The sequence below is a fragment of the Hippichthys cyanospilos genome, chromosome 12 (assembly GCF_059441005.1).
Source record: "Hippichthys cyanospilos isolate Australia breed blue-spotted pipefish chromosome 12, RoL_Hcya_1.0, whole genome shotgun sequence".
NCBI classification, from domain to species: domain Eukaryota; kingdom Metazoa; phylum Chordata; class Actinopteri; order Syngnathiformes; family Syngnathidae; genus Hippichthys; species Hippichthys cyanospilos.
Window position 1 is genome coordinate 13,883,377 of NC_142380.1, and position 26,088 is coordinate 13,909,464.

The following is a 26,088-nucleotide window of genomic DNA, read 5'->3' on the forward strand; positions in this document are numbered from 1 at the left end:
CATTTATTATTATGTATTCATTGAATTTTTTTTCAACATCAAACAGCTCAGCTGGTCAAAAATGTTTTGTTTTGTTTATGTTTTGTTTTTTTTCAGAATAATGATGGCCTTTTTTTTTTCAGAAAATTTTGATGCACTTTGATGCACAATGATGAATGATTTCGCCAAAGTATGTTTTTTGGCTACAGTAAGGAAACCTTTCATGGATAGACTCATGGTACATCGATGTCAGTCTTTTTTTTTTGTAATTTCTAACCTTAAATTGTGATCTTCAAATGTTACCAGATGAGAAAATTGCACATTTGTTTGCCCCGTCTTTAGGAAAACACAATTTTAGCTGGGTTTAAGCAACAAAGCTGTGCTCGTTTTAGTGACACAAAGAACACCATTGAGAAGTACAACTTTTTGTTTTAATTGAGGAACAATACAGACACAGAAAATAACAATAGATGCAATTCCCCATTATGCACTCTGACAAACATCTTACGACAAATTGAATCATTTGTTGTTCTTTAGTTTTCTTTTTATACTATGCATTTCTCTATATATATTTAGCTTTGGCAATATAGAATTGTAATTCATGCCGGTAAGGCAGTCTAAATTAGATGTTGAGTGAATCGACAGGGAACCATTCGAGCGCGAGGATCCATTGTGAGGTCTTAATAGTCCACAGATACAGCATTTCCTTATCAATACCTATATACAGCAGAACCAGAACACAGTTTAGGACCATATACACATGAACCAATTGACAGAGAAGCACTGGAACACTGACAATAGCTGCTTAAGATCTAACGCAGATGCTGACTGACTGACATGAGTCTAAAGAATATCGGGAGTTGAATAAATAGAGGGCTCGACATTTGTGTGCATTAAGTTGGTTGCATGTTTCACACCTGAGATAAAGGCTAAAAGGGAAGATGTAAAATCATGCTATCTGTTAACCCTTCACAGTAGTCAGCATCTGAATCTGAACCTAAGGCGTCAAGGGTCACAAATTTGACCATTGATACAGCACAGGTGGGCCTATGACAAGTTTAAATGTAGTATTGAGGCTGTTCCATGTTGAGAATACTGATGATGCTCCTCAGCCTTACTATGTGTGTTCGGCTGCTACTACAATGCACAAACATCTCACAAAAGTCCAAGAGTAAATTTACCCCGAGGGTTTATGAGTCATCATTAACAGCTTTGAACAGGAAAACAAACACAACTGAAACGGCAACAAACGTGCAGACAGACTCTGTATGCATACGTGTTCTCGCACACTCGCGCACACACAGAATCACTTGCACACAAATGCCTGTTTTTACACACACAGACATACTAAGATACAACTTGTGTTCCTATAGAGAACAATAGGTGTAATATTAACACTTACGGGAGGGTTGTACAATAAATTAATACTAAATTAAATTGAGTCTACATATGGCGAATTAGTCCCTCTCCCATACACACAAAACACATTCACGCACATACACTCCCATGCAATAAAAGCAGCTCATGTGCCATGCTGCATTTTGGAATGAATACGGCAGCGCATAGGCTGAGCATATTTTCATGTCGAAGCAGCAAGTTCTGGTGATGGATGACTTCGCGGAGGTGTGGGGGAAAAAGGTGGATCTGTGGATGATACTAGGATGTGGTTCGGCTAAAGCATACCTGGACCACAGGCGAGCAACAAGCGCACATAAACACACACCACAAGACAAGTACAGTACTGTACATAGATATATGGACAGGAGGTCAGGGGTCAAGGGGACACGATTTGCACTAAGGAGAAGACAGGGCAGCAGAGCCATGGCTAAGAGAAAAGGAGGAGGAATAAGCAGGAGGGGAAGAAGAAGAGCGCCCTCTTTGGATGATTATGGCGGTACTTGTCTTGTAGGGGAGGGTGGTGGTCGTCGACTTCAGGGTGTCAAGGAAGGAGACAGAAAAACATAGATGGGGAAAAGAAGAAAAAGAACTTAACCACACTGGTTGTACAAATAAAAGAAGGTTACAATCAATATAAAATGGAAAGTGAACGTTTGAACATGTAAACAGTCTGGAAACAGTCTAAAGACTTTTGAATTGACCTTTTAGTGCAGTCCTTCTCATATAGTGGGACGCGAGATGGGGTGGCTTTGTTTTTGCCATGTGAAGTGCAATTGCAATAAAATAAGGATTGGCATCTTTTATTTCAGGGACTTTGGTACACTTGGTAAGTTTTTTTTGTGTTTTAGACTAACCTGTAACCTGTGTAAAAACTGTAAAAAAAACAAACAGTTGAATACATGTACTTGTCTGTATGAACGTTTGGAGTTTTTTTTTATTTTAATTTTCAAATAAACTAATAAATAATAAAAATGGTTTTAAATCGTCATGGTTTATCAACATCATGGAACAATTATAGCTTTAGGAAAATAAATGCAATGTTGAGCCTCCCTTGTTTTCAGTTTCACTTGCACTGATGCACAAAATGTTTTAGTTATTGACTGGAATGGTTGTTTTTGAGAACAACTAAATCCATCAAATACAGGATGATATTTAACATCACAAAATCAGTGATCAAACATCTTGAGTGCCTGTCTAACCTGGTTTTATTTAACTGTGCTGAATTAAGGTTATGCTAAGGTTGTTGCCTTACAAACAGATATGGTTCTTTCTGCCACCTGCAAAAAAATGTAAGTACTGCAATGACTTTCAAAGGATGCTTTATATAAGCTAATCGAAAATATTATTCTGGGGAAAAACAATCTTATAAGCAAGCAGTTGTGTCACCTTAACAGCTCTACTGTTTTTCAGGCGTGCGCATTACCAAATATGTTTCTCCACCAAGTGAAGTGCAAAGCTAAGCGTAAAACAAACATCCCATGAATTCTTGTACTCACCTGGGAATGCTTGGGGGGGCCCTATTCGGCCGGCTTGGAGCCTGGGGGCTCTCAGCACTGTTATTGAAGGGCCCCAGGGGACCTGGACGGTTCGGTGGTGGCGGGGCTCCTCGAGGTGCTGGGCGCTGGCCTGCAGACATCCTCCTTGGGGCAGTGGGACTTGGAGGAGGAGACCTATAATGTAGGTGGTTTAGAGTGTTTTAAAAAATGTTTTGGATTGGTTGAATTACTATGAATTCCAAGATGTCTTTTGAATGCGCTTCTTGTAAATTACCTGCGACCGCCACTTGAGCCGCCAACCCAGGAATTGTCAACAGGGGGAGGCAGAGGAACAGTGATGGTGGTGGTAGAGATATCCCCAATGATAGCCAAAGCCTCTTTGAGGGCTTGGTGGGTCCTCAGCACCTCATCCCTTCTCTGGGCCTGCTCCTGGGACTCATCCATCAGGGCATTCTGGTCACCTGCTGAGTACAGCTGGGCCAGCAGCTCCGCATTGATGAACTCCTTCACCTAGTGATAGAGGGAAGATGTACAAATTGAACGTTCAGACGCAAAATTGACTGCAAATAAACACATGCAGGAAGAGAGTGACTTGTGTACATTATTGATCATGAGATGCATGATGGCCTTCGGCATAAGATCACGGATGCACTTGTTAACAATGGCCATGTAGGAGTCAACCAGGTTACGGATAGTTTCCACTTTACGCTCAAGTTGAGGGTCCATGGAGAAGTTATCTGAGGTGGTAGTGGAGGACTCACTCTCGACCTTTGAAATTCCAGGGGATAAGAACACATTAAAGTTTAAAAGGTCAAATCTTGTCAATGTAAATGACAGAGGAGCATTAGAGGTGACAAAAAAACGCCGGTAACACATTCACGTCCATTGACAGCTTTCATCATCAAAAATCCATTGTAAGAGTGTGGTTTAAAATAGGGTAATGAACAGCAAAGGTTAATGCAGATTACAACATTTTTTGGATCAGACATAACAATCACTGAAGAAACGCGTGCTAACCGTGGTGGTCTTCTCTGGGTAGACCCCGGCACGTAGCAGAGACGATTTCCAGCTGTCCACATCATCCTGTGAGTCACAAGCCAATTCCAGAGTGCGATTGTCCTTATACACATTCCTAGGTGCCACAGCAGAACGCGCATTAAAAAAAAAGCCAGTTGTGTCAAGCACACTTGTGGAAATAAATTGAAAAGAGGCCTCATAAATGTTAAACCATGCAAAAATACGAAACTGATTTGTAATGGTTTGAAGGTTAACCAAAATCTTACAGATGTGTATTTAAAAAAAGTATTCAAAAAGATTCAAACCGTATTCATGGCGAATTGAACGTAGTTGTTTCAATGTGAGTTAGAGTTTTTGTTGGCCGGATTCATTCACACACTACATAACCCATAATCCAAAACATATTTCAAGTGCTGCTGCACTCAGGCCGAGAACTTGCGGTCTATAACTTCAAAGAGATATTCATTAGTCACCAACCTTGACTCTGTATTAAAAATGCAGAATATGTGCTTGCTGGACATGAAACTCTTCTCGACATCACGGACTTTTAGGTTGTCCAGAGGGAGCATGTACTTTTTCTCTTTTTCCTGTCAACAAGAGCAACACGATATGTTAGTGTTTCAATTGTTCAATGATATTTGAGCACACAATAGTCCCGGGTGATGTTGGCAAGTACGAGGCGAAATTTGGTTTGAGGAGAAGGCGAGGGAGGGGGTGAGTCCAAAGAGAACGGGTGACAGGAGCGAGGAGGAATGGGGGAAGGAATAAGAATGGGAGGTAAAAGTGGGAGTGAGAGGGGGAAGAAAGAAAGGGAGGGAAAAAGAGAGGGAAAAAGAACACATGTGGAAGTCATTATAGAGCAGGTCAGGACGCAGTCAGTCGTTCACGGTGAGTTATACAAAGGAGAGCTGGTAGCTAGAGGCTGGAGAAACTCCGGTGGTCAAGTCAGGGGAAATGCAGATGTAGAAAAGCATAGGTTCTCAAACACAATGTTGATCTTTTAAGGTGCACGGCTCAAGAAGTGCTACGGAGACACGAGTGGGCTCCCGACGGATGCTTTGGGTCAAATGATTTCGTCCATCGTTTTCATACGTTATCCTCACTTCTTTGATTGGATTATTTGTCTTTTTTACTTTTATCCCCCCCGCCCCATGCAGTAGTTTTTCAATATTTTTTCTTTCCATTCCAGAGGGGCCCACTTCCTGCCTGATTTTTTTGGGAAGAAGGCGGGAGAGAGAGCGAGATTAAATGACAGCCTGGCGTTAAAATTCAACATCTGGTAGTGCTTAGCGGCGCTCGGCAAACCAGAGGAGGAGGAGCGTGTTTGAAGTTAAAGAGATGGCGGGCAAAGAAGGGAAGACCGAGTTGCGGAATAACCACCATGCCCAATTTGTAGATTTGCTGAAATAAAGTTAAACCGTCACATGTACTCATTGGAATGAACAAATCAGTAGAATACTGAAACTTAACGGACCCTTTCTGTGTTGTATATCTAAAAGGATCGTGACACTCCATATATGGTCACATTGGTCCCCTCCCTCTTCCTCTTGCTTCCTCTCTCTTTTACACCCCCCATCTCCCTCTTTCCCTTTTTTTTGAAATATCCCCTCCCAGAACGTGCAGTCTGACCCAGTCGTCTGGGTGAATATGCCACGTCAGGACTGGATACTCTTCATGGCCGGCATGACCAAAATGGACCGTGAGGGGACCCGAGGTGAAAACCTCCACAGAAAAAATAAACAGACCAAGAGATGTGCAACTAAAAGCTGGGGAAGCGACAACTCTGACGAGCGAATTGCACTTTTAAGAGCTTTCGGTTGATGGGACCCTTGGTGCCAACATGGGAGGGCACAGACGACACCAGCGAGCCGCAAGCAACTGGGATGGCAGAAATCAGCAAAAGGCCTGACACTTCATTCCGGCTTCGTCCACCCAGTGTTCAGACTACCTGTTCATTGTCATACTGGTGTACAGTAGTCTGCACATTGGTTAGACTGGGCATGGACCTTCTTCTGTCAGTCTGTCTTTCTGTGTGTGTGCGTGTCTCCCTGCTCTCCAACTTATTTGTTCTGTTTTTCTTGCCATACTTTTAATCCGAATCCATGTATACTTCAACCTAATTTGTAATCGCACACCTCTTTTTCATTTCTTTTTGGCGAATAAACTCTAATCTGCTAACTCTTTAAGAAATTAACATGAAAACCAAATGCTTTAAGTGTGAATATCGAATGACAATGGTAAAGCGTTGATTTTTTTTTTTTTTTTTTTTTTTTTAGCAGTGACGAATAAGTGTGCAGGCTACTAGCCTAGCCCTTTGAGGAAGATGTGGTTCACAGGAGGGAGGAGGAGCGTAGGTGCCTGCAAAGCATCAAACACTAGCCAAAAGAGAGCGGGACAATCAATCAAGTGGAGTTTGAAAATACAGTCAGACTCAAACTAAATGATTCCGGTGGGTGGCCAAAATGGACTTGGGTAATTTGGGATACAAGCACATGGATTACACTTGTGTCAATTCCCAAAGAAAGCTACAGAAGGCAATATTGTAGTAATGTACATGACTCAGAATTTCTCAGTACTTGTACATAATGTACGATGTTATCTCATCAAGTTTCCATAAAGGTGGGTAAACTTTGTGGAATGGTCAAAAGGTTCACAACTTTTGCTGAGTACTTTGATCATGAATATGCTGCAGGCCAGGTTTTATTGCTATTTAAAATGGGGCGTATCTCCTTACAGAATTGTTAAAAGCTAATGTCTCACATTTGAAATTCTAGATTTTCCTGACTAAAATGCAAGCAGTTCCAACGAAAAACCACACCAAGGGGAGAGCAGGGTGCATGTCTATGTGACTGTCAAAAGTTCACAGAGTGTAAAACAGAAATATACAAGGCCGGGCTGATGGAGTCTATAATTTCCTGCATTGCCACACTAAGGTATCGAATATCAATCTGAACCCCCAACGCCGAACGGCCTGTGTGTAGTTTGACAGTGAATGGCGGCCATATATTTTGGGTGTCTGCGAATGAACATGTGGTTGACATTGGGAAGTATCCAAATTTGCAAAGATGAAACAACTGCCTGAATTCCCAAGCGAGAAACTGTGCAAGGAAGAAAGAAATTATGGAACGTAAAAGAAGACCATGCCGTAATGCCACATGCGTGAACTTTTTCAAACGGAGTACACGCAATAATATTTTCATAATGGCTGTTGTTGATTTCATATAATGCGAATACACGGTTGCTTTCTAATTTCTTGAGCTCTGCATCTCAAGCTGAAGAGGTTGCAGTGTGTCCGCCTATCTACACTTGCTGTGCAGAATATCCTCTAACCTGTACAGCAGGCACAGACAGGCAGATAGGCAACAGCCAGCCAACCGAGGCATCTGGCTTCAGTCTTTGCAGCTATTTCTATTATGAATACAGATGTAAACAATTAAACTCATATGTGAGTCATTTAAGGCATGTGTAATACTTTTCTCAAATCGGCCTGTTCTACTCTGTATGGTTTTGAAGACGGGTAGATCATCCATTTACAAAATGCTTGCGTGGTCGAATGGGGCACATGTTTAAATTGTCCAAAACAAATGTTTTAAGGCTCCAAATGCATCATTGCATAATCATCTTGATTCCGCCTCAGACTTGTCATGACAACAAAATAAATGTTCTTCCACTGTTTGACCTCCATCACCTTTGTGTTTGGCTCAGATAAACACAGTTTGGCTGTGACTGTGTGAATGCAGTAATAGGTATGTTCCTAGTAATTGGCTCACTTAAAGAGACTGGCATCTGCAAAAAAGAGGATATACAATGCCAGCAATATTGGCTCACATTTACACTCATGAATAATTTCGAGCTGGAGTGTGCAACCTCAAATACTCAATGACCCATTTTGATTGCTTCTCACAAGGGTAAAAGGGGGTGCTATGAAACCTTATTGAGATCTAAAATGAAGACAATAATAATAATAATAATAATAATAATAATAGATATATTGTAAAGTTATTCATGAAATTAAAGCCAAACTTGAACGATCCATCTGCAGCATCCCAAAAATGCTAAAAAAAACAACAACAACAAAATGCTATCTGTTTAATTTATCAATTATTGCATATGAACGCTATAGTCAGTCCAATTGAAAGAAGAAGTATGTGTCAGAAGTTTGGAAACAATTTCGCAAATGCTCTCAAAAACTAAAGAAGTCATGAAACCCAAGGTAGTACGTCTTGAAAATGGACAGCTGCGAACTGAAAATAATTCCAGGTCATAAGGTAAAATCCACATCATAACACATACTGACAAAATAAAAGGAAATGCAAAGCCATCATCTTGGCTAAAAGCTGCACACTTTGAAGAATATAAAATCTAAAAACAATTGCTTTCAAAACATTTTCTCTGGATTGACTGATTAAGCATAAAACACATGACATTATTTAAAAACAAAATAGAAAGAAAGAAAGAAAAAGATCATCAATGGATATCACAGTTGATCACAGTTCACATCATGAGTGTCCTAAATCTGTTCTCAAGGGGCGCTATGATCCTGATACAAATGATCAGGATGGTGATCAGGATTCCGCTGAGCTTGCTGATAAGCTGATGGTTTGAATCAGGTGCGCTGGGAGGACATGAACATCAAATACATGTGGGAAAGCGGCCCACAAGGAGCAACCCGAGTTTCATGTTCAAAGAGAGTCGGAAAAAGTACGAAAACCTGTCTAGTCCTAACCCTACATCTCTACATTTTATTTTTCAAGATAATACTCTGGTATGTTATTCTATCAAAAAAAGAAGAAAAAAGTGAGTCTTATAAATCCTTTTCGATATACATGCATTGATATAAAAAAATAAAAAAAATAAAAATAAATAAATAAATAAAACATTTTTCTGTGTACAGTCAATGTTTAGAACTGTTTACAACTGATTCTTATATTTAAGTGTTTTTAAAACTCTATTTCAACACAGTGATTCAAACCTTTCAGTTCTATTTCAAAGAAATTTTAACTTTAGTCAATAATTTCTTGAGTTTTGCCAAATAGCCTGGATGACTTCAGTAGGAAAATAAATCTCACTAATATTGATTCCGAAAGTGTTTCCTAATTTTTTAATAGTATTAACATATATATTCTAAAAAAAACCTTTTTATTGTAATGTTACAAGAGCACCATAATTGTATGCTTACAATTATATTCAGAAAAGCAACAAACAACCAAAATCCAGTGCTTCTCAATTATATTTTGCCAAGCTCCCCCAGGAAAGACAAAACGTTTTGCACCCCCCCCCCCACGCACTTGATGCACTGACTATGAATAAGATTATTATCGATAAAAATTGTGCAAGTATTCCTAAACCTGTATTTTTTTAAACATTAACAACCTGTTAATTATTTTTTACAGCCTTTTTTATGGGTTACAGCTTAGTCTAAAACAAAAAGAAAGAACCGAGTGCATCAAAGTGCCTAAAACTTAAAGAGAAAAAAAAATGATGAAAATTCATATTTTATTGCAAATACACTTCACATGACAAAAAGAAAGTCATCTGCACCCCACTATTTGAGAAGCACTGTATTAATCTAACATGTATTTTATTTAGAATGTAGGAGGAAACCAATGCGCCTGAGATTCGAACCCCAAACCTCAAAACTGTGATACAGATTCTGGTAGCCCCTAGTCCACGGTACCACCCCACACTGAGATCATTTATCAAAACTATAGACAACTCTTTGGTCAAAATGGCATTGCCCCTGGGATTTCTCAACAGCTCAAGATGGCCAAATTCCAACCCAAAAAATAAATTTGCTTTCTTTCTCACTGTTGATAATATGCGTCAAAGGTCAAACTCACTTCATCATCCTTGAACCAGGACAGGCTCTCAGCAGTCAGCACAAACCAGTACTCCTTGGCCCCTCCCTTCATGATGCTGATGTTGTTTATGGTCAGCCAGCCTTTGCGGATGACCTGTGGAGGCAAGAAGGTCAAAGGTTGTAAAAATACATCGAGTAAACATTGACAATTAAAAGGCTGGTGGAAAAGAAAAGAAATGAAAGATACAAGCTCTTCAACTGCAGATATTAATTTGCTTCAAACTGCGATGAATATGTGCGCAGTGGTAGTGGTTAGCCGTGTCGTGGTGTATTTATGAGTGTATGTCAAAAGAGTGTTCCCCACAAAAAAAGCATCATTAGCTTATGTTTTAAGTGACCATTGTGTTAAGTGCTTCAGACAAACAAAATGACAAGAAGTGTGTGTGCACTGTGTTAGTTGTAATAACCCCACATGCTCTGCATAAACACGCCTGTAGGCATAGTGCCAAGTGGTTATTAGGTTAGATTAAACGTCAGTCTTGCACCGCCTCATAAGACACACTAAGGAGGTTACCCACATCATTTCAAAGCCGCTGCTGTCATTCGCACAAATGAGAGAGCTGCAGCAACACTGGACAAAAGTCTTGGGACGAACTCAATAAAAAATGTGACCAACACTGTACCGTACTGTATTCCCTTGCTCAGAGTTTTGGTGGGTGTCCCAATACTTTTGTCAATTTATGGAGACTAGAGTTTACGCATGACAGCGTACTGAGATTAACGTCCACCATTATGAGTATTGGACAAGATATAAGATATCAGTTGAATTCTTGGTTATTTCTTTTGGATTTTTAGGAACCGCCTTGTAGTCTGTGGGTTTTGGTGGGTGAGGGTGTTAGACAACAAACGATTGTTTGGTCATTTCTTACAATCAGGCCTGATGCAGGAGGAGAGGAGGCCTGCAACAAGGAGCAATGTGTGGCTTTTAGAATAGAATAGAATAGAATAGAATAGAATAAAATTAGGGCCCAACTGTCTAATACATTGGCCGATTATTGCCCTTCTAACAAAGGCCAAATCCTTAAATATATATATCATGAACATTTTTATAAAGCCGTCCAATGGATATGTCATTAAAATCATTGCATTTTTTTTTTTATACCAGCAATGTTTAGGTGCATGGAATTGACCTTGATGTGACTACTTTACAAACACCCTAAAAAACCATGCTTTTAAAGGATAAAAACAATCAAATGCAAACACAGTGCAACTTAAATCAAATATAAATGGTTCAAATATGACACATATTCACCTACTGGTAAGACAAACATGTATGACAAGTGTTAATGTCCTCATAAGTTCATTAATAAAATGCATTGAGCTTTGTAATGTATATTGGGAACAGAAAATAAAGTTATTTTTTAACCAATATATTTACAGTTGACGCCTGTTATTCAACAGGAATTCCTTGTACAAATGATAAAATGTTGTTTTATTCATTATAATTGCTGTAATTATTAGTCGGCCGCGTAAACAGTAATCAGATTTTTTCCTTTCAAAAAAAAAATTCCATAATAGTCAGGCCCCAACTACAAAAGAACCAAATAGAATAGCCCTTTATGAGTCCAGCGGCGAGGAAATTCATGTAATTAAGTTCTATACCCTCAAAAACATGAAGTTTAACTTGGACAGATTGACATTGTCAGTATGGAAAGACATTTTGTGATTTCAAGAGGTTAGGTCAAGTTCCTGTAAAGGCAACATTGGAAGAGAGCACCAGATGCAAAAGTGCAGGCAGAAATAATATTGCAAAGCAGAACCCACAACGAGCAGTACTCACCAACAGACACCCATAAGAGGGCAGCTGACATTCTCACTAAAGGATGGGGATGAAATGCAAAGTGGCACCTTGATGACACAGGAGGGGTTCAAACAAAGGGAAAGGTCTCAACAATAACATCAATGCTGATGGTGGTGCCAAAAAGCAAATCCGGCGTGATTTTTTTTCTAACTCAAATAAAAAGGACAAATAAAACATACACAGCTGCAGAGTGCCCGGTTACAGATGTAATGCGGTATAGTGCAAAAATAATATACACATCTAAATTAAAAATAAATGCCAGTGTTGCATAAGATGCTAAGGATGAACTCCATTAGAAGCTTATGTATGATATCTCTCTTGTGTTCCAATGAATGTGGGACAACTCCCTCACCTGATTTGTTGCAGAACTTTGACTCTTGTTAGTCTGGCTGCTTCTCTGCTGTGCACTGTAGCATAGAAAGGATGAGGGTGATTGAAAACGTTTTCACCGTCTAACTTGCAAATTCTACAACGTGAGTCTTTACTTTGCAAAGCCGATGAAGTCCTCATGGTTAGTGTTGATGTAAGAGAGCTGAATGTCTATCATCAGAAGAACCTGAAACAATAAACACCAGTTAAAGTAGTCATGTTTTACTTTTTAGAGAAGGCGTATCTAAATATTTCCTTTTGGACAATCGGGTTTCTATTTGTTTTTACAATTAGTAACAGCAACGCTAGTTAAGTTAGCAAGTATAATGCTAACTTGGCAGTACATACTCACAAATCCTTTTTTCGAGTTCAGTATGAATTAAAAGAAAACATTTATAAAGTGTGTAAGATATTATTTGTAAAGTCTGCATGGTTTTTGAACAAAACTGGCAGGTCTTGAGTTCTGTGATAAATTAAGACAATCATTGGGCTTATGTGTGGTAAACATACACAGATTCTGAAAGCTTCTTTCCTAACATGCAAAACTGCTATGTTAAAACGTAAGAGTATCAAATAAATGGGTCCAATGAATGATTGATTAAAAACATCTAAATCATACCAATTGCTCATCATGAGTAAGCACGGGACAATAACGAGATCTTACGAGACACACAGGGGAATGTGTTTCTTGTTAATATTATGCATGACAGGAAAACATAGTGCCAATGCTTCAAAATACACCTTGTCTTACCATATAGACACAAATGCCTTTATATGGTTTTATTTTTAAGTGGTTTCTGGCAGCATGTCGTAAGAATGGCTGAATTGACTGATTCATCATCCTACTGCAGAAATTGCTGCTCCCGGAGTGAGTCAGGTCAGGACCCCCGATATGAACAACATTTGCTTTTACTTCGGAAAACAATATGCAATGTTTTTGCCTATTTGATTTAATGTTATAGACCAAATCAATATCTCCACCATGAATCATTTACATATGTGTCTTTTCTGCACTGTTAATTGAAATAATCGTTGACTGCAGCGCTAAAATGTATATGTTCTACATATTTAATATATCAATGAATAATCTAATGTGAGTATATGTGCTTTTATCACAGATCAAATCCAATGCTATGTTACCTGTTCCTTAGCCCGACTCTCCCTGTCTCGAATGTGAGAAGTCACAATTCTCTCTGTTTCTTCACGCAGTCTTGGGAAGCATTCCAGCTGTAAAGACACCACACACATCATTTTATTGCTTCCACATTATGTGTAGAGCGAAGAACTGTAAAATACTCGGAAACAGAATAGTACAGTTCTTGTCTTACAGTTCCTTTCTTTCCTCCCGAGATTAATTGCTACTACACTATGACATATGACCATTGACAATAAAAAAAAAAAAATTGAAAAATTAAAAAATGTAAGACTCACCTTGTTGGAACATTGGCGTACAGTGTTGATGAGTTCCTGGATGACCATGTCCACACATTTGACACAAGGCTCCTTTAACTTGATGATCTGTTTCTTCACAATGGCTTCAAACGCCATGTCTGGGGTGAAAAGTCCTGTCCTGTTGCAGACAGGAACAAAAACAAAAATGCTGATCAAAGTTGTCCCACCACTTCCATCATCATTGTCTTTTACCACATGTATAATTATACCCTGCTTTCAGTGTTTAAACAACCTTCAACGCCATCAACATGATAACCAAATGTATGTTTTTTCCAGAATGAAAAAAATACTGTTTGTTTTAAGCTCCTGAAAGTGAAGGTATAATCCTGGTCAATTCAGCACGAAGGTAGAATATATTTTATGAGTTTGGTTCAAGAAGTAAATAGAAAATGTTTTTAAACTGTTACCATTGCTGAAAAAAAAATACCTGGATGAATGAAATGTGTCTTTAAAAGATGCTGTGAAAACAGAAACTGCTCCTCAAATGAAAACACATTTTTAAGTGTCTGGCTTGCCAAATCAATTGGCTTTTTTCTTTTTTCTTTTTCAAATTCCTCCCTTGGGATGGGTTTTAGTGCGTGGTTGAGTGTTGTAGCTTGAACAGTGACATTAAGTATAAACTCGATGCAATGCGACTGGCAATAGAAGGAAGCACTCCCACCTGATTCCGTGGATGTTCTTGATGGCATAACTGATTTCACGACGCATCTCCTTCTCATCGCACTCCATCTACAAAGAATATGTAGAGAAAATTAGGACATTTAGTGAAGGAGTGGGTGTAGTGTGTGCCTCCCATGGTCACGATTTAACAGTGGGCTTGTATTCTATGGCTGAAACCATGTATAGCATATCCAACAAGGAGCCAAATTATATTTTAGAAATTAGTTCCTATTCAACCAGATATTCATTGTCATCATTATGTCAAGCAATTACACAAGCAACCTTGTGGGTGTTTTATTATACAATAGCTTTCAAAAAAAAAATCTGAAGGCCTTTTTACTGTCAAAGCAAATGCTTGAAAATGAGCAGTTAAAAAGCTTTTGTTGCAAGGTGACTAAAATATTAACATATATTATTGTTTGTTGTCATTCTTTTGTTGAAGTATAGCCTATAGTACTGATTAAAAATTACCTTGACCAGCTCGAATGGGAAACGCTCATGGAAGATACGGTTGATTTTTGCTCCACCTGAAAGTTCTACTGTGTCCACCTGGTCACCTGAGCCCTCGATCCGCTTCTCAAAGTCCACAGAGAACTGCTGCACCATCCTGACAAATAAATGCATCATTACCAGCAGCAGTAGTGACATTTTTTTTTTTCAGGAGTCATAGAAGATATTTTATGGGGTGAAACTAAGGTCTATTATACGGACTGCAACAGCTGCTTGGTTTTGCGGGATGGGTCATCTGGTCGGTATCCCCGGTATTCCTCTGCCTCCTTGTCCAGAGCCAACAGCTGGGATTGCAGCTTACTGCGAAAGGCTGGCAGCGTGTCTCGGATGTGGTTGGTCAGTTGCTATGGGAACACAATTCCAACAATGCACATTTTCACAAGACTCCAATCTTAGGAATTAAGAAAAAAAATCTCAAAAACAACAAAAAAAAAGTACAAATATAACAATTTATAACAATGCTCAATTGTAAGTGGCATAATCATAATAATTTAATGCAGCATTTCTCAAACAGGTCTACAAGTACGCTTTGGCACTTTAGGGTGTGTGTGAGATTTTAACAGAGTTCCTTCAGGGATCAGAAAATCGAATTTAATGCTTTTTGCAGTACAGTTTATTGTCGTTTGAAACTAAGAACAAATTAATTGGAAGATGGAACAACTTATTGCTAAATCGTGTTCGAGTGACTCCTTTGCAAAATGTTGCAAGTTATACAAGTTTTATATGATCAAGCATTAATATTAGTGATGCAATTTCCTGTCAGACAAGTCAGAAATAAAATAGATGATGTTAACATGATATACAGTATGTTCTGGAGTCGCTGAATAAAATACGCTAAGAGATGCTACTATAAATGTTGTTCAAAACTTTATTACATCAGATGGCTGGCATGGTTTTAAGTCTATTTCTTTGTCATGCAAAAATGTTTTGTGCTTGTTAGGGGTTAGTTGGCTAAAAAAATTATTTCGTGGTGCATAAATCAGTGAAAAAAGGATGAAGACCGCAGATTTAATGCATAAAACAAAAACTGCAGTTTTACACCACTAAGTACATTAACCATGTCTCTGACAGTGCTAATCAAAGTGCTCATTTTTAAAGCAGAAAAGCACCAGAAACTGCTCCATTGAATCTTGCAAGAGTTAGTGCATTTTTAGTGCCCCATGAATGAAGTGTCTGGGAATTATTCGCCCCACATGAACACATGTTCATATTTAATGAATGTAATCACAGTGATAGCAAATAAAAGTATAGCCTACAGTGGGAGGAACAAAAAAAACATTTGTTTTTATCAACAGTGTCTTGCATCCCCAACAATAATGTGTCAAATAATGGGAGTGAGAAAAAAATCCAGGCCACCATCTAATTAATTATGCAAAGTGCACTGTGAGTAAATCTGTGATCACCTGGTTGAGCACTTTCTGCAGACGCGGGGTGCCCATTTTGTCCGCCATGTGCCTGTATGCCGGATGAGAGAAAAAGAACTTTCTCTCTGCCTCCAGAGCTGCTTTGATATCTTTCTTCCCCTCAATGTCCTTCTGACTGCGGTTCACCACGCCAATGTACCCTGAAAACAAAAATGAGGATAAATTGACTGAAATAATGACAAAGAGTTGTGTGAAAGATGGTGTTGGCTCATCCACTAACAAACCTCTCCTCAGTGGCAGCAGCTTGTTCTCCAGCACGTCACGGGCATCTGTGCCCTCGTCCATCAAATCCAGCTTGGTGATCACGCCGATAGTCCTCAGACCTATAGGACAGAGGTAGCTCCATTACAATCACATGTCTTTTATGTAAAGAGCTTCACCGTCCAATCATTAGTAGTAATGTCACTTTGCATGTTTTTAATGTGTCACCGTAGTTATCACTGAAGGGGGAGTGAAATCAAGATTCTTATCCAAAATAACATGTTTTTCATGTATAATCTAGTCAAAACACAATATTCTGAATATGTTTTGCTTTTGTGAAATACAAATTAAGCAGCAAAATCCAACTGTTTTTATCAGTGCTAAGGTATGGCAATTTTGCCATTTGCCGTTGACAGAAAATGACATCACAGTTGCTCTGAGCTCGGGTAATGACCAATCATGGCTCAACTTGTAAATGTCACTTGACCAAATATAGAAAACAGGTGAGCCGTGATTGGTCGCTACCTAAGACCATAGCAACAGTGATGTCATTTTCAGTCAAAAGCAACTGGCATAATGGCCAATCCCCTGAGTTGATTAAAAATTGAATTCTTGTGCTGCTTTATTTATATTCAACTAAGGATGAAATGAGACACATCTCTCACAATATGAGATTTTTGCAACATTTCCAATATTTTATAATCTTTAAAACATTTTTTTTTTCATTTTTCAAAATGTTTTCTTTATACTGTGCATGAAAATGAACCATCTAGCATGGAATGTACAAAAACTAAACAAAACGAAAACATAGAAGGAGACAAACTGTCTTTGTCTTATCTACCATTATTTTACCGTCCTTTTCTTCAAATGGATTGCCTCACAGATTATAGAAACATATTATTTTTTGACAATGTTTTTTTACATGAATATTAACTGAGATTTTAGACAACTCTAGCCATATTTTTTGGTCAATAATATTAAGTAGCACACATTTGAGTGAGCCTGGTTAGTTCAAAAGTGATCAGTAGGCACAGCAACGTTGTCGGGCTGTCAGCATCAAAGTGTGCAAAGTCATTTACGTAAACTGCCACTGAACCGTAATTTGATTGCCGACATGGAGCACATGAGCAGTGTGAGAAAAAGGCAAATCCATGCTGGAAATTGCACTAAACGCTGGCAACAGGTGCCGCATTAACTTTTTAGAGCCCCGAATCAGCAACTGAATTTGTATTTCAGAACAACTTTGCCTTGTTTATGTCAGCAGTCACACTCACTTTGGAAGCAACAGTTTGTGCGTAGAAAGCGTCAAGTCAGCCATTGTTGTCAGCCGCACTACAGGGAAAAACTTCAAAATAAAAGCATTCCAAGGTGTTTGTATCCATATATTATTTTGATCAGGATCATTATTATTATTAGTAGTAGTAGTAGTAGTCGTAGTAGTAGTTGTAGTAGTAGTATTTTGAAAATAGCGGGCCCTCTGAAAACATGTTTTAAAGTTTTTTAAGAACAAGCAGCATACTTTATTGCAATAACAACAGACGAAAAAAAAAAGATGTCATGCTGTCCAGGGACGAGACCTTTTGTGGCCTTCTAATCTCATAAGATCTCATGGCACGAGAGCTCGTCCCATCCATATCTTCCATAAATGTAATGTTATTTAGAGTGGTGTGTTTGGACAAGTTTGCCACGTTTAGAACTTGCTGTTGTAAAATACACTTTTCGTTTGACTTACCCTTTAAAGTACAGTTTTTTTTTTATGTTTAAATATTATGTCTTCACATATTATTTTCACATTTACTTTACTGTGATGAATTTATTGTTACTCAGCATGTTAAAATTCTTACTTCACTATTAACCTGTAATAATAAAAGAAAGTCCAACACAAGGGGCTGGTGGTGGTTAGCAAGTGTGCTTCACAGTTAGGCATTACCAGAGTTTACATGCTCCCCCCTTGGTCGCGTGGGTGTTCTTCAGCTTCCTCTCATATTCCGACAAAATAAATCAAATTCTCAAGTGATTTGAAAGATGTAAATTTCCCATAGGTGTGAATGTGAGTGTGAATAACTGTGTGTTAAATGTGTCCTCTTTCCTCCTTCAAATTGGGGCCATGAGCTGATGTGAAACATAATCGTTCTGAGAGTCTTGCATTTGTGCAATATCATCAAAAAATAATATGAAATTGTTTTATCTAATATCATGGACTGAAATATTCCGGTTTGGCAGTTTCCTTGAAATGTTATTATTTATAATTCAAATCTCATGCGACTCCAGTCTGCAAGGGTGTCAGTCCTGTGAGCGTCTCACGTTGGACCCGACTGTCCTCAGTCAGCGCGATGATTCATTCGTCTCTCTCTCTCTCCTTTTCTAGTTCATTCTCCCGAACGTCCTCTGTCTGGAGGTCAAATTATCTTCGTCATCCTATCTGCAGTATTGCCTTTCCCTGTAAAATGTCCTCTGTCCTTTTGCTGTACTTTCACTTATCTTCACATCTTCCCTCGTTGCCCTCTGATAATAAATTGAAAGTTGAGCAATCACCATTGATAAATGTTTTGCCCAAATTTAAAGAGGTCAAAGCAGGAGTTCAAACAGATTACTTTTCTTACGGCATTACAGCGAGGATAGCGCCATGCATTGCCTCATTTGATTTAATCTTTTTTTTTTTTTTACATCTTTCTTGCAATGCTGCTAGTCGCCCTTGCCTCACCTTGAGGATCAACATCTTTTGCCAGTTTAAGCGCGTCCGAGTTGGCAAGGTCAGTGTTGGCCGGAGTGACGGCCAAGATCAAGCAGCTCTCCCTGGTAATGAACTGCATGATCATCTCCCGGATTTGCTGCTCAATGTCTGCAGGCTGGTCTCCAACCGGCACCTTGGTGATCCCCGGCAAGTCGATGAGAGTCAAGTTCAATACTGTTCAGGAGGAAGAAGACCGTATGAGAACAGGGCACTGCTATTGAAAGCTTATGAGCTGTACGTATGAACAAAAGTCCAAATTGGAACAGACGCCGTTAGGGGTTTAACAAATGAAAAAGCCCAATCCTTAGATCTTTACATCAAAAATATTTCACATTAAAGGTAAAGTATTGAAAGAGAACACTAGGAAGTTGAAATTTCACCCAGATGGTGACAACATGACAAAAGTTATCATGGCATAACCACTTAGTGGTCACACTACCTTACTTAGTTGTACTTATCACACTACCAAGAGTGTGCTTGGCTAAAACACTGTGAGAATGATGTGGAAGAAAATGACGCAAAAATGCTCAAAATACTGCACAGAGGTTCATTGGCACTTGGACAACTAAATTTTAGAATTTTAGAATTTTCATTGATGTAAAGGTTTTTTTTTGTTTTTGTTTTTGTTTTTTTTGCCACATCTGTCTAATGTCTTGTTAAGTAGATTTTTTTCCAGGTTGTTTTGTGTAGAACAATCAAGAAAGTTGAGTTACATTTACCCAATTTTTGAACCAGTTCTTTTTTTAACCCATGATATTTTTAACCACAACTGTTATTTGGGGATCTACTTTGTATCATCTAAATTGTCATTTTTTTCTTTTTGATGTCTTTTTTTAACCAAATAATTCCATCTATAAATATTGCTTCATGAAACTTAAATGTGACTTAAATGTGACATAATGACTTAAGTATTAATCTACAAATCAGGAAATTTTAAATAATGAAAAAACAAGAAATTAGAGGATGTCTCCAAACTTTTGACTGGTACTATACTACAAATAGAAACATCTGCCCAGTTGAAATTGAACCAACATCCGTGTAAAAAAGGGTTACCTTCATTCGGATAAATGCGTGCTTTCTATACTGTTGCAACTGAAACAAATCAACGACTAATAGCCTGATTCTTCACTGCTATTCAAGATTTTTGAACGGTCTTCATCAAGCAAGAAACATATTTTTAAAAATGATGAGGTACAATTACTGTCATCCCTTGTGAATAGTCTGCGACTTCAACATAGCTGTGACATTATATACGCCCTCTTAAGTGCATTTCATTAAAGGCATACCAGCAGAAATACCTTGATGCATTCTTTTATGGCCATCCTTTCATTCCTGACTATAAATGACTAATCAAAGTTGCACAGCAACCCTCTGTATTTGTAGCATTTGATCAAGGTTTCTTAGAAAGAAAAATAAGCAAGAGGAGGATGGCTCATTTCTTATCACAATTTGATACAACAGGGTTATTTTGTGTTGTCACTTAGCAGTGAAATGAAAAGGAAATGTGGTTTCGCACCATTTGGGGAATACACGCGTAAGTTGATGGGCACAGGAGATATGCCTTTGTTGGCACCGGTGACGCGGTCTGTCTCGGCTTCAATCTCCAGGCGAACCTCATCGAAATCTGTGAACTTCTTCCCTTTGCAGTGAAGAAATTCGGCCCATTCTGCAAAGACGAAGTGCACGCAACACAGATTGGTGACGATTGAGAGATGTGTGAGAGGAAAAGATTGCTAGAGTGAGAGCAGGGAATGGAAAAAAAAAAGAACCATTTAAATGACAAAAAGAAGCGGGCTGCATTTGTCAATTTGCAAGGGTGCCAGCAGCATGTGTGGGTGTGCGAATGTGTGGGAACCCACCTGCAGAAGCGCTGATAAGCTGCAGAACCAGCGGCCTGCGAGTGACAATGCCAGATCCACGGGGCAGGAAGTCCCTGTGGACAAACAATTGATCAGAATTCATCCCTTGGGATTGTGTCAACAGTAAATAGCTTCATACTATGTGGTGGCTAAACAGCATCTTGTGATAAATAATGCATTTGTGGAATATGAATGAAACAGCAAAATCTACCTGGTTTTTGCTATAAACTGAAAATGGCATCACAGTTGCACAGGGCTCAGGTATGACCTATCACAGCTCAGCTTATGAACATCACATGACCTACAGTAACTCAGAACACAGATGGACTGTGATTGGTCTTTAACTTAGCACTGAGCAACTGCGATGTCCTTTTCAGTCAACAGAAAGTGGCAAATTGGCCATCCCCTAAAATGGATAAAAGGATTTTTTTATTCATATTTCATAAACAATACAAATCAGAATGTTGTGTTTAAACTAAACAAGATGCATATAACATTGTATTGTCTTGACTTCCCTGATTGCCATTTTACATTTCAGAATTTCCAGCAACAGAAGAAATAAACTGGACAACCTAAAACAAAGCATTAACCTCATCTTGAAAACAATCAGGATTTGTGGGGCCCGTCACGTTGGTCAATCAGCCAGTTAAAAAATAATCGATTTCCGATTGATCTCATTGTAGGGAAAATGCCTATTGTTTATTTATTTACTGACGGCTCATAGTGTTATACCGTTTTTAGAGTATCAACAAAAATATTTAGAAAATGAAGCACTTTTTGCCATAGTTTTACCATGCACAAAACTGACAGAGATGCACTTGATAAAACTATCCAAGATTTTTGTGAATACATTACATGTAGTGATAAAAAGACTTTACAGGCCAAAGTGCATACTGCAAATAAGAAAGTGATGCTCCAGCAAACAATCCTAAAACTCAATCAAATAAATAGTCACACACGCTCCTTTGCAAAACATTCATGCAACTTTCAATTTGTGGAACTGATTCATTCCATCATTGATGACATTACAGTACATTATCATCAATCTTGCATGAATAGGCAAAAATTGACCAATTTTGATAAAGCTGATCAGATTGGTGTAAAGTGTAACTGACACTCAAAATGAAGAGCTCAGCCATTTCACGGTACTTGAATGCATCAGCACATATCATTCATACAAAGCTCAAAGGACTGTTTCTTGCGGGTAAAATCTCGGTAATGAAAAGAAATATATTTTGTTATCTTAATTAAATAATTACCTTCTGAAAATTTTAGAAAACAAACAAGATTAATAGAGGTGCTCCAACTTCAGCCTTCGCAAATTAATATGACATGGATAAGTGAAAATCATAAAGCCCACAATTTTTCGCATGCTCATCAGGACCAAGCAGTGCCACAAGTAGGAGGAGTTACAAGGAACGCAACACTTGTCATCCATTCAATGGCATTCAGATTGCGTTCTGCACAGATGGACTGTTGCTCGGCATCACAGCAACTCGACAAGAACAAGACAATATTCATCCATCTGGATATCATCACCAAACCCTTCGGACCCTCATACACCTTCAGGCATTACTACTTTACTATATACCGCAATATCTGAACCTCAGGAGTACAGTTGTGCCAACAGCAATATGATATATACATTTACATTTACTTTACACATTATTTCATTCAATGGTTGAGCGAGGACTTTTTCAAGCTGACTTTTAGGCTTGAGTCGGGTTGCACCCTACACTAGTAGCCAGACAATCACACGGAAAATACTATGTAGACAATTAGCCATTCACACCATCACAACGGGAATGGAAAGGCTGCATGGCAGTGCCGAACAAGAATACAAGACGTACTGTAATCAACACCATTCTGAAAATGTAACTCAAAATCGAGAATTATTCTATTTGCGAGCAGTGTTGGCAGTAATGCATTACATAAAGTAATGTACTTACTGTAATGCATTACGCGGTAGGCATTACACACAAAAAGCTAGTAATATTTTACTGAGGACAAATGACACTAACACGCATTACAACGAATTATAATGTATAGTCCAAAAAAGGCTCCTAAACACTTTAAATTTATATTATTAATTGAAGCAATTGATAACATGAAATGCAGTTCATTTGCCTTGAGATAGTACAAGTGTATTGTTGGTATTCAGAGAACGGTCATGTTTTGTTGGGGTTTTGGGTTGTGGGTTTATTTTGGGTGGTTTCTGCTTTTTCCAGTTACTGTGGTTCCCTTGCATCAGCCCTCATTAATATGAGTTTGCCCAACTGTCTGTATTTACCTGCCCCCACACCCCGCCCCCGTGTGTCTACCAATCAGCTTCCCCTGCCTATTGTTCCCTTCCAGCTGTTGCATGTTTGTCTAATTATTATTATTATTCAAGCCCCGGTTTTGTTCCTGCAAGTTGTTGAGTCATTGTCAATATGGCTGATGTGTATGTTCCCTAGTTCGATTTCGAGTTTGATTTGTTACTTGTTTGTTACTTTGTACAGTTTTGGTTCCAGTTTGCCCTGCCTCAGTTTTGTATTAAATCTTCATTTTTGAGCCATTCAACCTCCCGGTTTCCCTGCATTTTTGGGTCCACTACCTTCCTCCACGTCACCCAGGATGTCCGGGCGGGACAAGAACTTTGTTTAGGTCATTTATTTGTACATTTTTATTTTACATTTCCAGTGATCTGAGCATCATTTACAAGTCCAATGGAGCGATAACATTTCTTTTGAGATAATTTTGAGCATGTACGTTTACTTAAGTTTAGTTTAAGGTCATTCCACTGGATGTGTAATGAGCGTAATCAGCTACATTTAGATTACGCAAGTACAAATTTGAAAATTTGATGGCTGATAATAAAAACATTTAAAACTGTAATTTCAAATTTTAATGAAGAGAGATTCTGCTGACAACTCTCCGTATCTTTTCTTTTTGTTCAAAATTGAAATATACACGAAACTTTTGTTATTTTGAAATTCTGGAGAATGTTCGGGATTTGTGTACTTGTTTGTGTTTTCATTTACCTTTTATATGAGTTGCTGCTTACCCCAGGAACTCCCTGAACTTATTGTAATTTTACAATTAAGGCATGTGTTTAAAATTATATACATGAAATAAGCATTATGCAAATCAGAAAAGTTCCTTCAATAAATAGATATTTAGCTCCAAATAACTTGACTTTGATTCTTAGTATTGATATCCATCCTAAAAAAAGAAAAGTAAGATTCTTGTCGAAATAATAAATAGTGGATGAGGAAGAGGATTATGCACTCATGCATATACAATATAACGTCAGAAAATGTCAGGCATCCTCTTTTAAAAGATGATAATGAGCGTTGGAGCCTGGCTGCAGATAGGGTCGAGATCCCCAAGGTGCTGCTGCAACCTAAATCCAACTTGGCTGGAGTAGTCACAAGATTGGACTGTGTTGCAGTGTGTGTGATGAACACAATTTCAACCTGGAGGTCTCTATGTGTCTTAAAGCTGACTATGAATGCTTTGAACGCCGTCGGCTACGAGAGATTGGCCCCCATAGGCTTCTTATGTCACAAGGTTAAAGGATTATCCTACTTGCTGTGGTCAGTTTTACCTTCCCACAAAGTTCTCCAGCACGGAGCTTTTTCCTGCGCTCTGTCCGCCCACCACTGCGATCTGCGGCAGGTCCAGGTTGCACGCCTGTCCAATGGAGCTGAATGCATCCTGCAGCTTGTTGACCAGCGGGATCAGATCCTCCATGCCACGGTTTCCCATGGTGCCTTTGGACGGAGGGATCAGCGATTGCACAGAGAGAGAGAGAGATGGGGCTACAGAGAAGCAGAAAGGGGGAGATAGAAAAAGACAGAAAGAGAGAGAGAGGAGGGGATGTGGCGCTGCTATATTAGTCCAGGACACCGCGGTGCTTGTTGATGTAGTGAAGTCATCTAGCCACGCATTGCCCCGGGCCAAGAGAGGGCCGGACTGACTATGGAAAAAGGGAGCGGGGAGAGAGAGGTGTAGAAAAGAAAGATATGAACAGACAGGGACAGACAATTGCGCAGTTGCTTACCACCACCAACACTGCCACCCCCCACCCCCCTCCTACACGCACGCGTAACGAGAGGCCTATCGATTCAAGGGCATTTGCTTGATGATACGCTTTATCTTTACATTCATCAAAGCCGTACATTCTGCAAAAATTAAATCCATCACTGGCGCCACTTGAAGCGTAATTATCTGCATGCACACCTTGTAAAATATTCGCCATGTCATCAAGGCGCTATGGTGGCCGCAGCGCGTCAACCTACCTCTCCTCAGGACCTCCTCGGCGTTGCCGTTGCGCGGTGTTCCTGACCGCTGTCCAGTGCTGAAAGGACGCTTGGATCAGAAACTGTTAGCCTGCTCGATTACACAAGCGGCGCCACCTGCTATGGCGGCACTACGGCGGGTGGATGTGCGCTTCCTGCGCATTAATGCTGCTCTCCGGGTTGTGCTTCGTCACGCTCGGGGCCGGATGTCAGTCAGCGGGCTCTCATTCCGGGCACAAATTTACCGTTGACAGATTAATCATGTTACCCGTCTCGCTCCCTCTCGCTGGCTGACTCGCAGAGCTCGTCGCTTCTATGCAGCATATCGACGCGGCCTTGAGCCAATGACAGACGACGGGAAGGGAGCGGAGGCGCCGGACTGCGGCCCCTGATTGGCTGCGCTTTGCAGGTTTGGCCTACCTGAGCCCGCCCCCTGTTTACATCCGTGCTTCTGGCTTGGCTTGTGAGTCATGCGGCACGGTTGCGTATCGCCGCAACACCGGACGTGCAAACGGCTAGTGTAGCTGATACACACACACACACACACACTCACACACACACACACACACACACACACACATACAGTAAATATACATATATATATATATATATATATATATATATATATATATATATATATATATATATATATATATATATATATATATATATATATATATATATATATATATATATATATATATATATATATATATTTATTTATTTATTTATTTATTTTATTTTAATTTTTTTTTAATATAAGAAGTCCTATCAATTTCAATTTGGTCTTTTCACTGCGGTCATAAAAATCAAGCACGTGCAATTTGCTGAATAATCACTAGGGAGAAGCAGCGAACAGGTCCACTTATCTGGTTTCTGTTGAGCAAAGCTCACAACTCGTACTATTGAGATTCAGTAGAAAAACTTGTGCAGAAAATTATCTCTAGAAGTCGAAGCACTCTTTGAACTTCTTAAGGAAAATATACGAGTAAGTCTATTTGAGTAAGAAAATCTAGGCGCACAATACAGCAGTTTAAATCTGATT

General features: G+C 39.1%; 1 protein-coding gene across 2 annotated transcripts; it reads right to left on the reverse strand.

Moving 5' to 3' along the window:
- Positions 1-388: 388 nt before the first annotated feature.
- dnm3b (dynamin 3b) lies at positions 389-25,382 on the reverse strand. Of its 2 annotated transcripts, XM_088428851.1 has the most exons (21): positions 25,044-25,381; positions 24,350-24,721; positions 20,761-20,834; positions 20,418-20,567; positions 18,872-19,075; positions 16,191-16,289; positions 15,946-16,106; positions 14,744-14,886; positions 14,504-14,639; positions 14,034-14,101; positions 13,352-13,490; positions 13,061-13,147; positions 12,037-12,107; positions 11,904-11,958; positions 9,731-9,844; positions 4,368-4,477; positions 3,891-4,005; positions 3,474-3,641; positions 3,148-3,383; positions 2,874-3,047; positions 389-1,908 (listed from the first exon to the last, which is right to left on the reverse strand). In XM_088428851.1, the coding sequence occupies exons 2-21, from the start codon at positions 24,508-24,510 to the stop codon at positions 1,866-1,868; spliced, it is 2,508 nt and encodes an 835-aa protein (XP_088284977.1). In that variant the 5' UTR covers positions 24,511-24,721; positions 25,044-25,381; the 3' UTR covers positions 389-1,865. The 2 variants fall into 2 exon arrangements, with proteins under 2 accessions (XP_088284977.1, XP_088284976.1); XM_088428850.1 differs by having other exon boundaries at positions 15,946-16,289; positions 25,044-25,382.
- Positions 25,383-26,088: the final 706 nt, after the last annotated feature.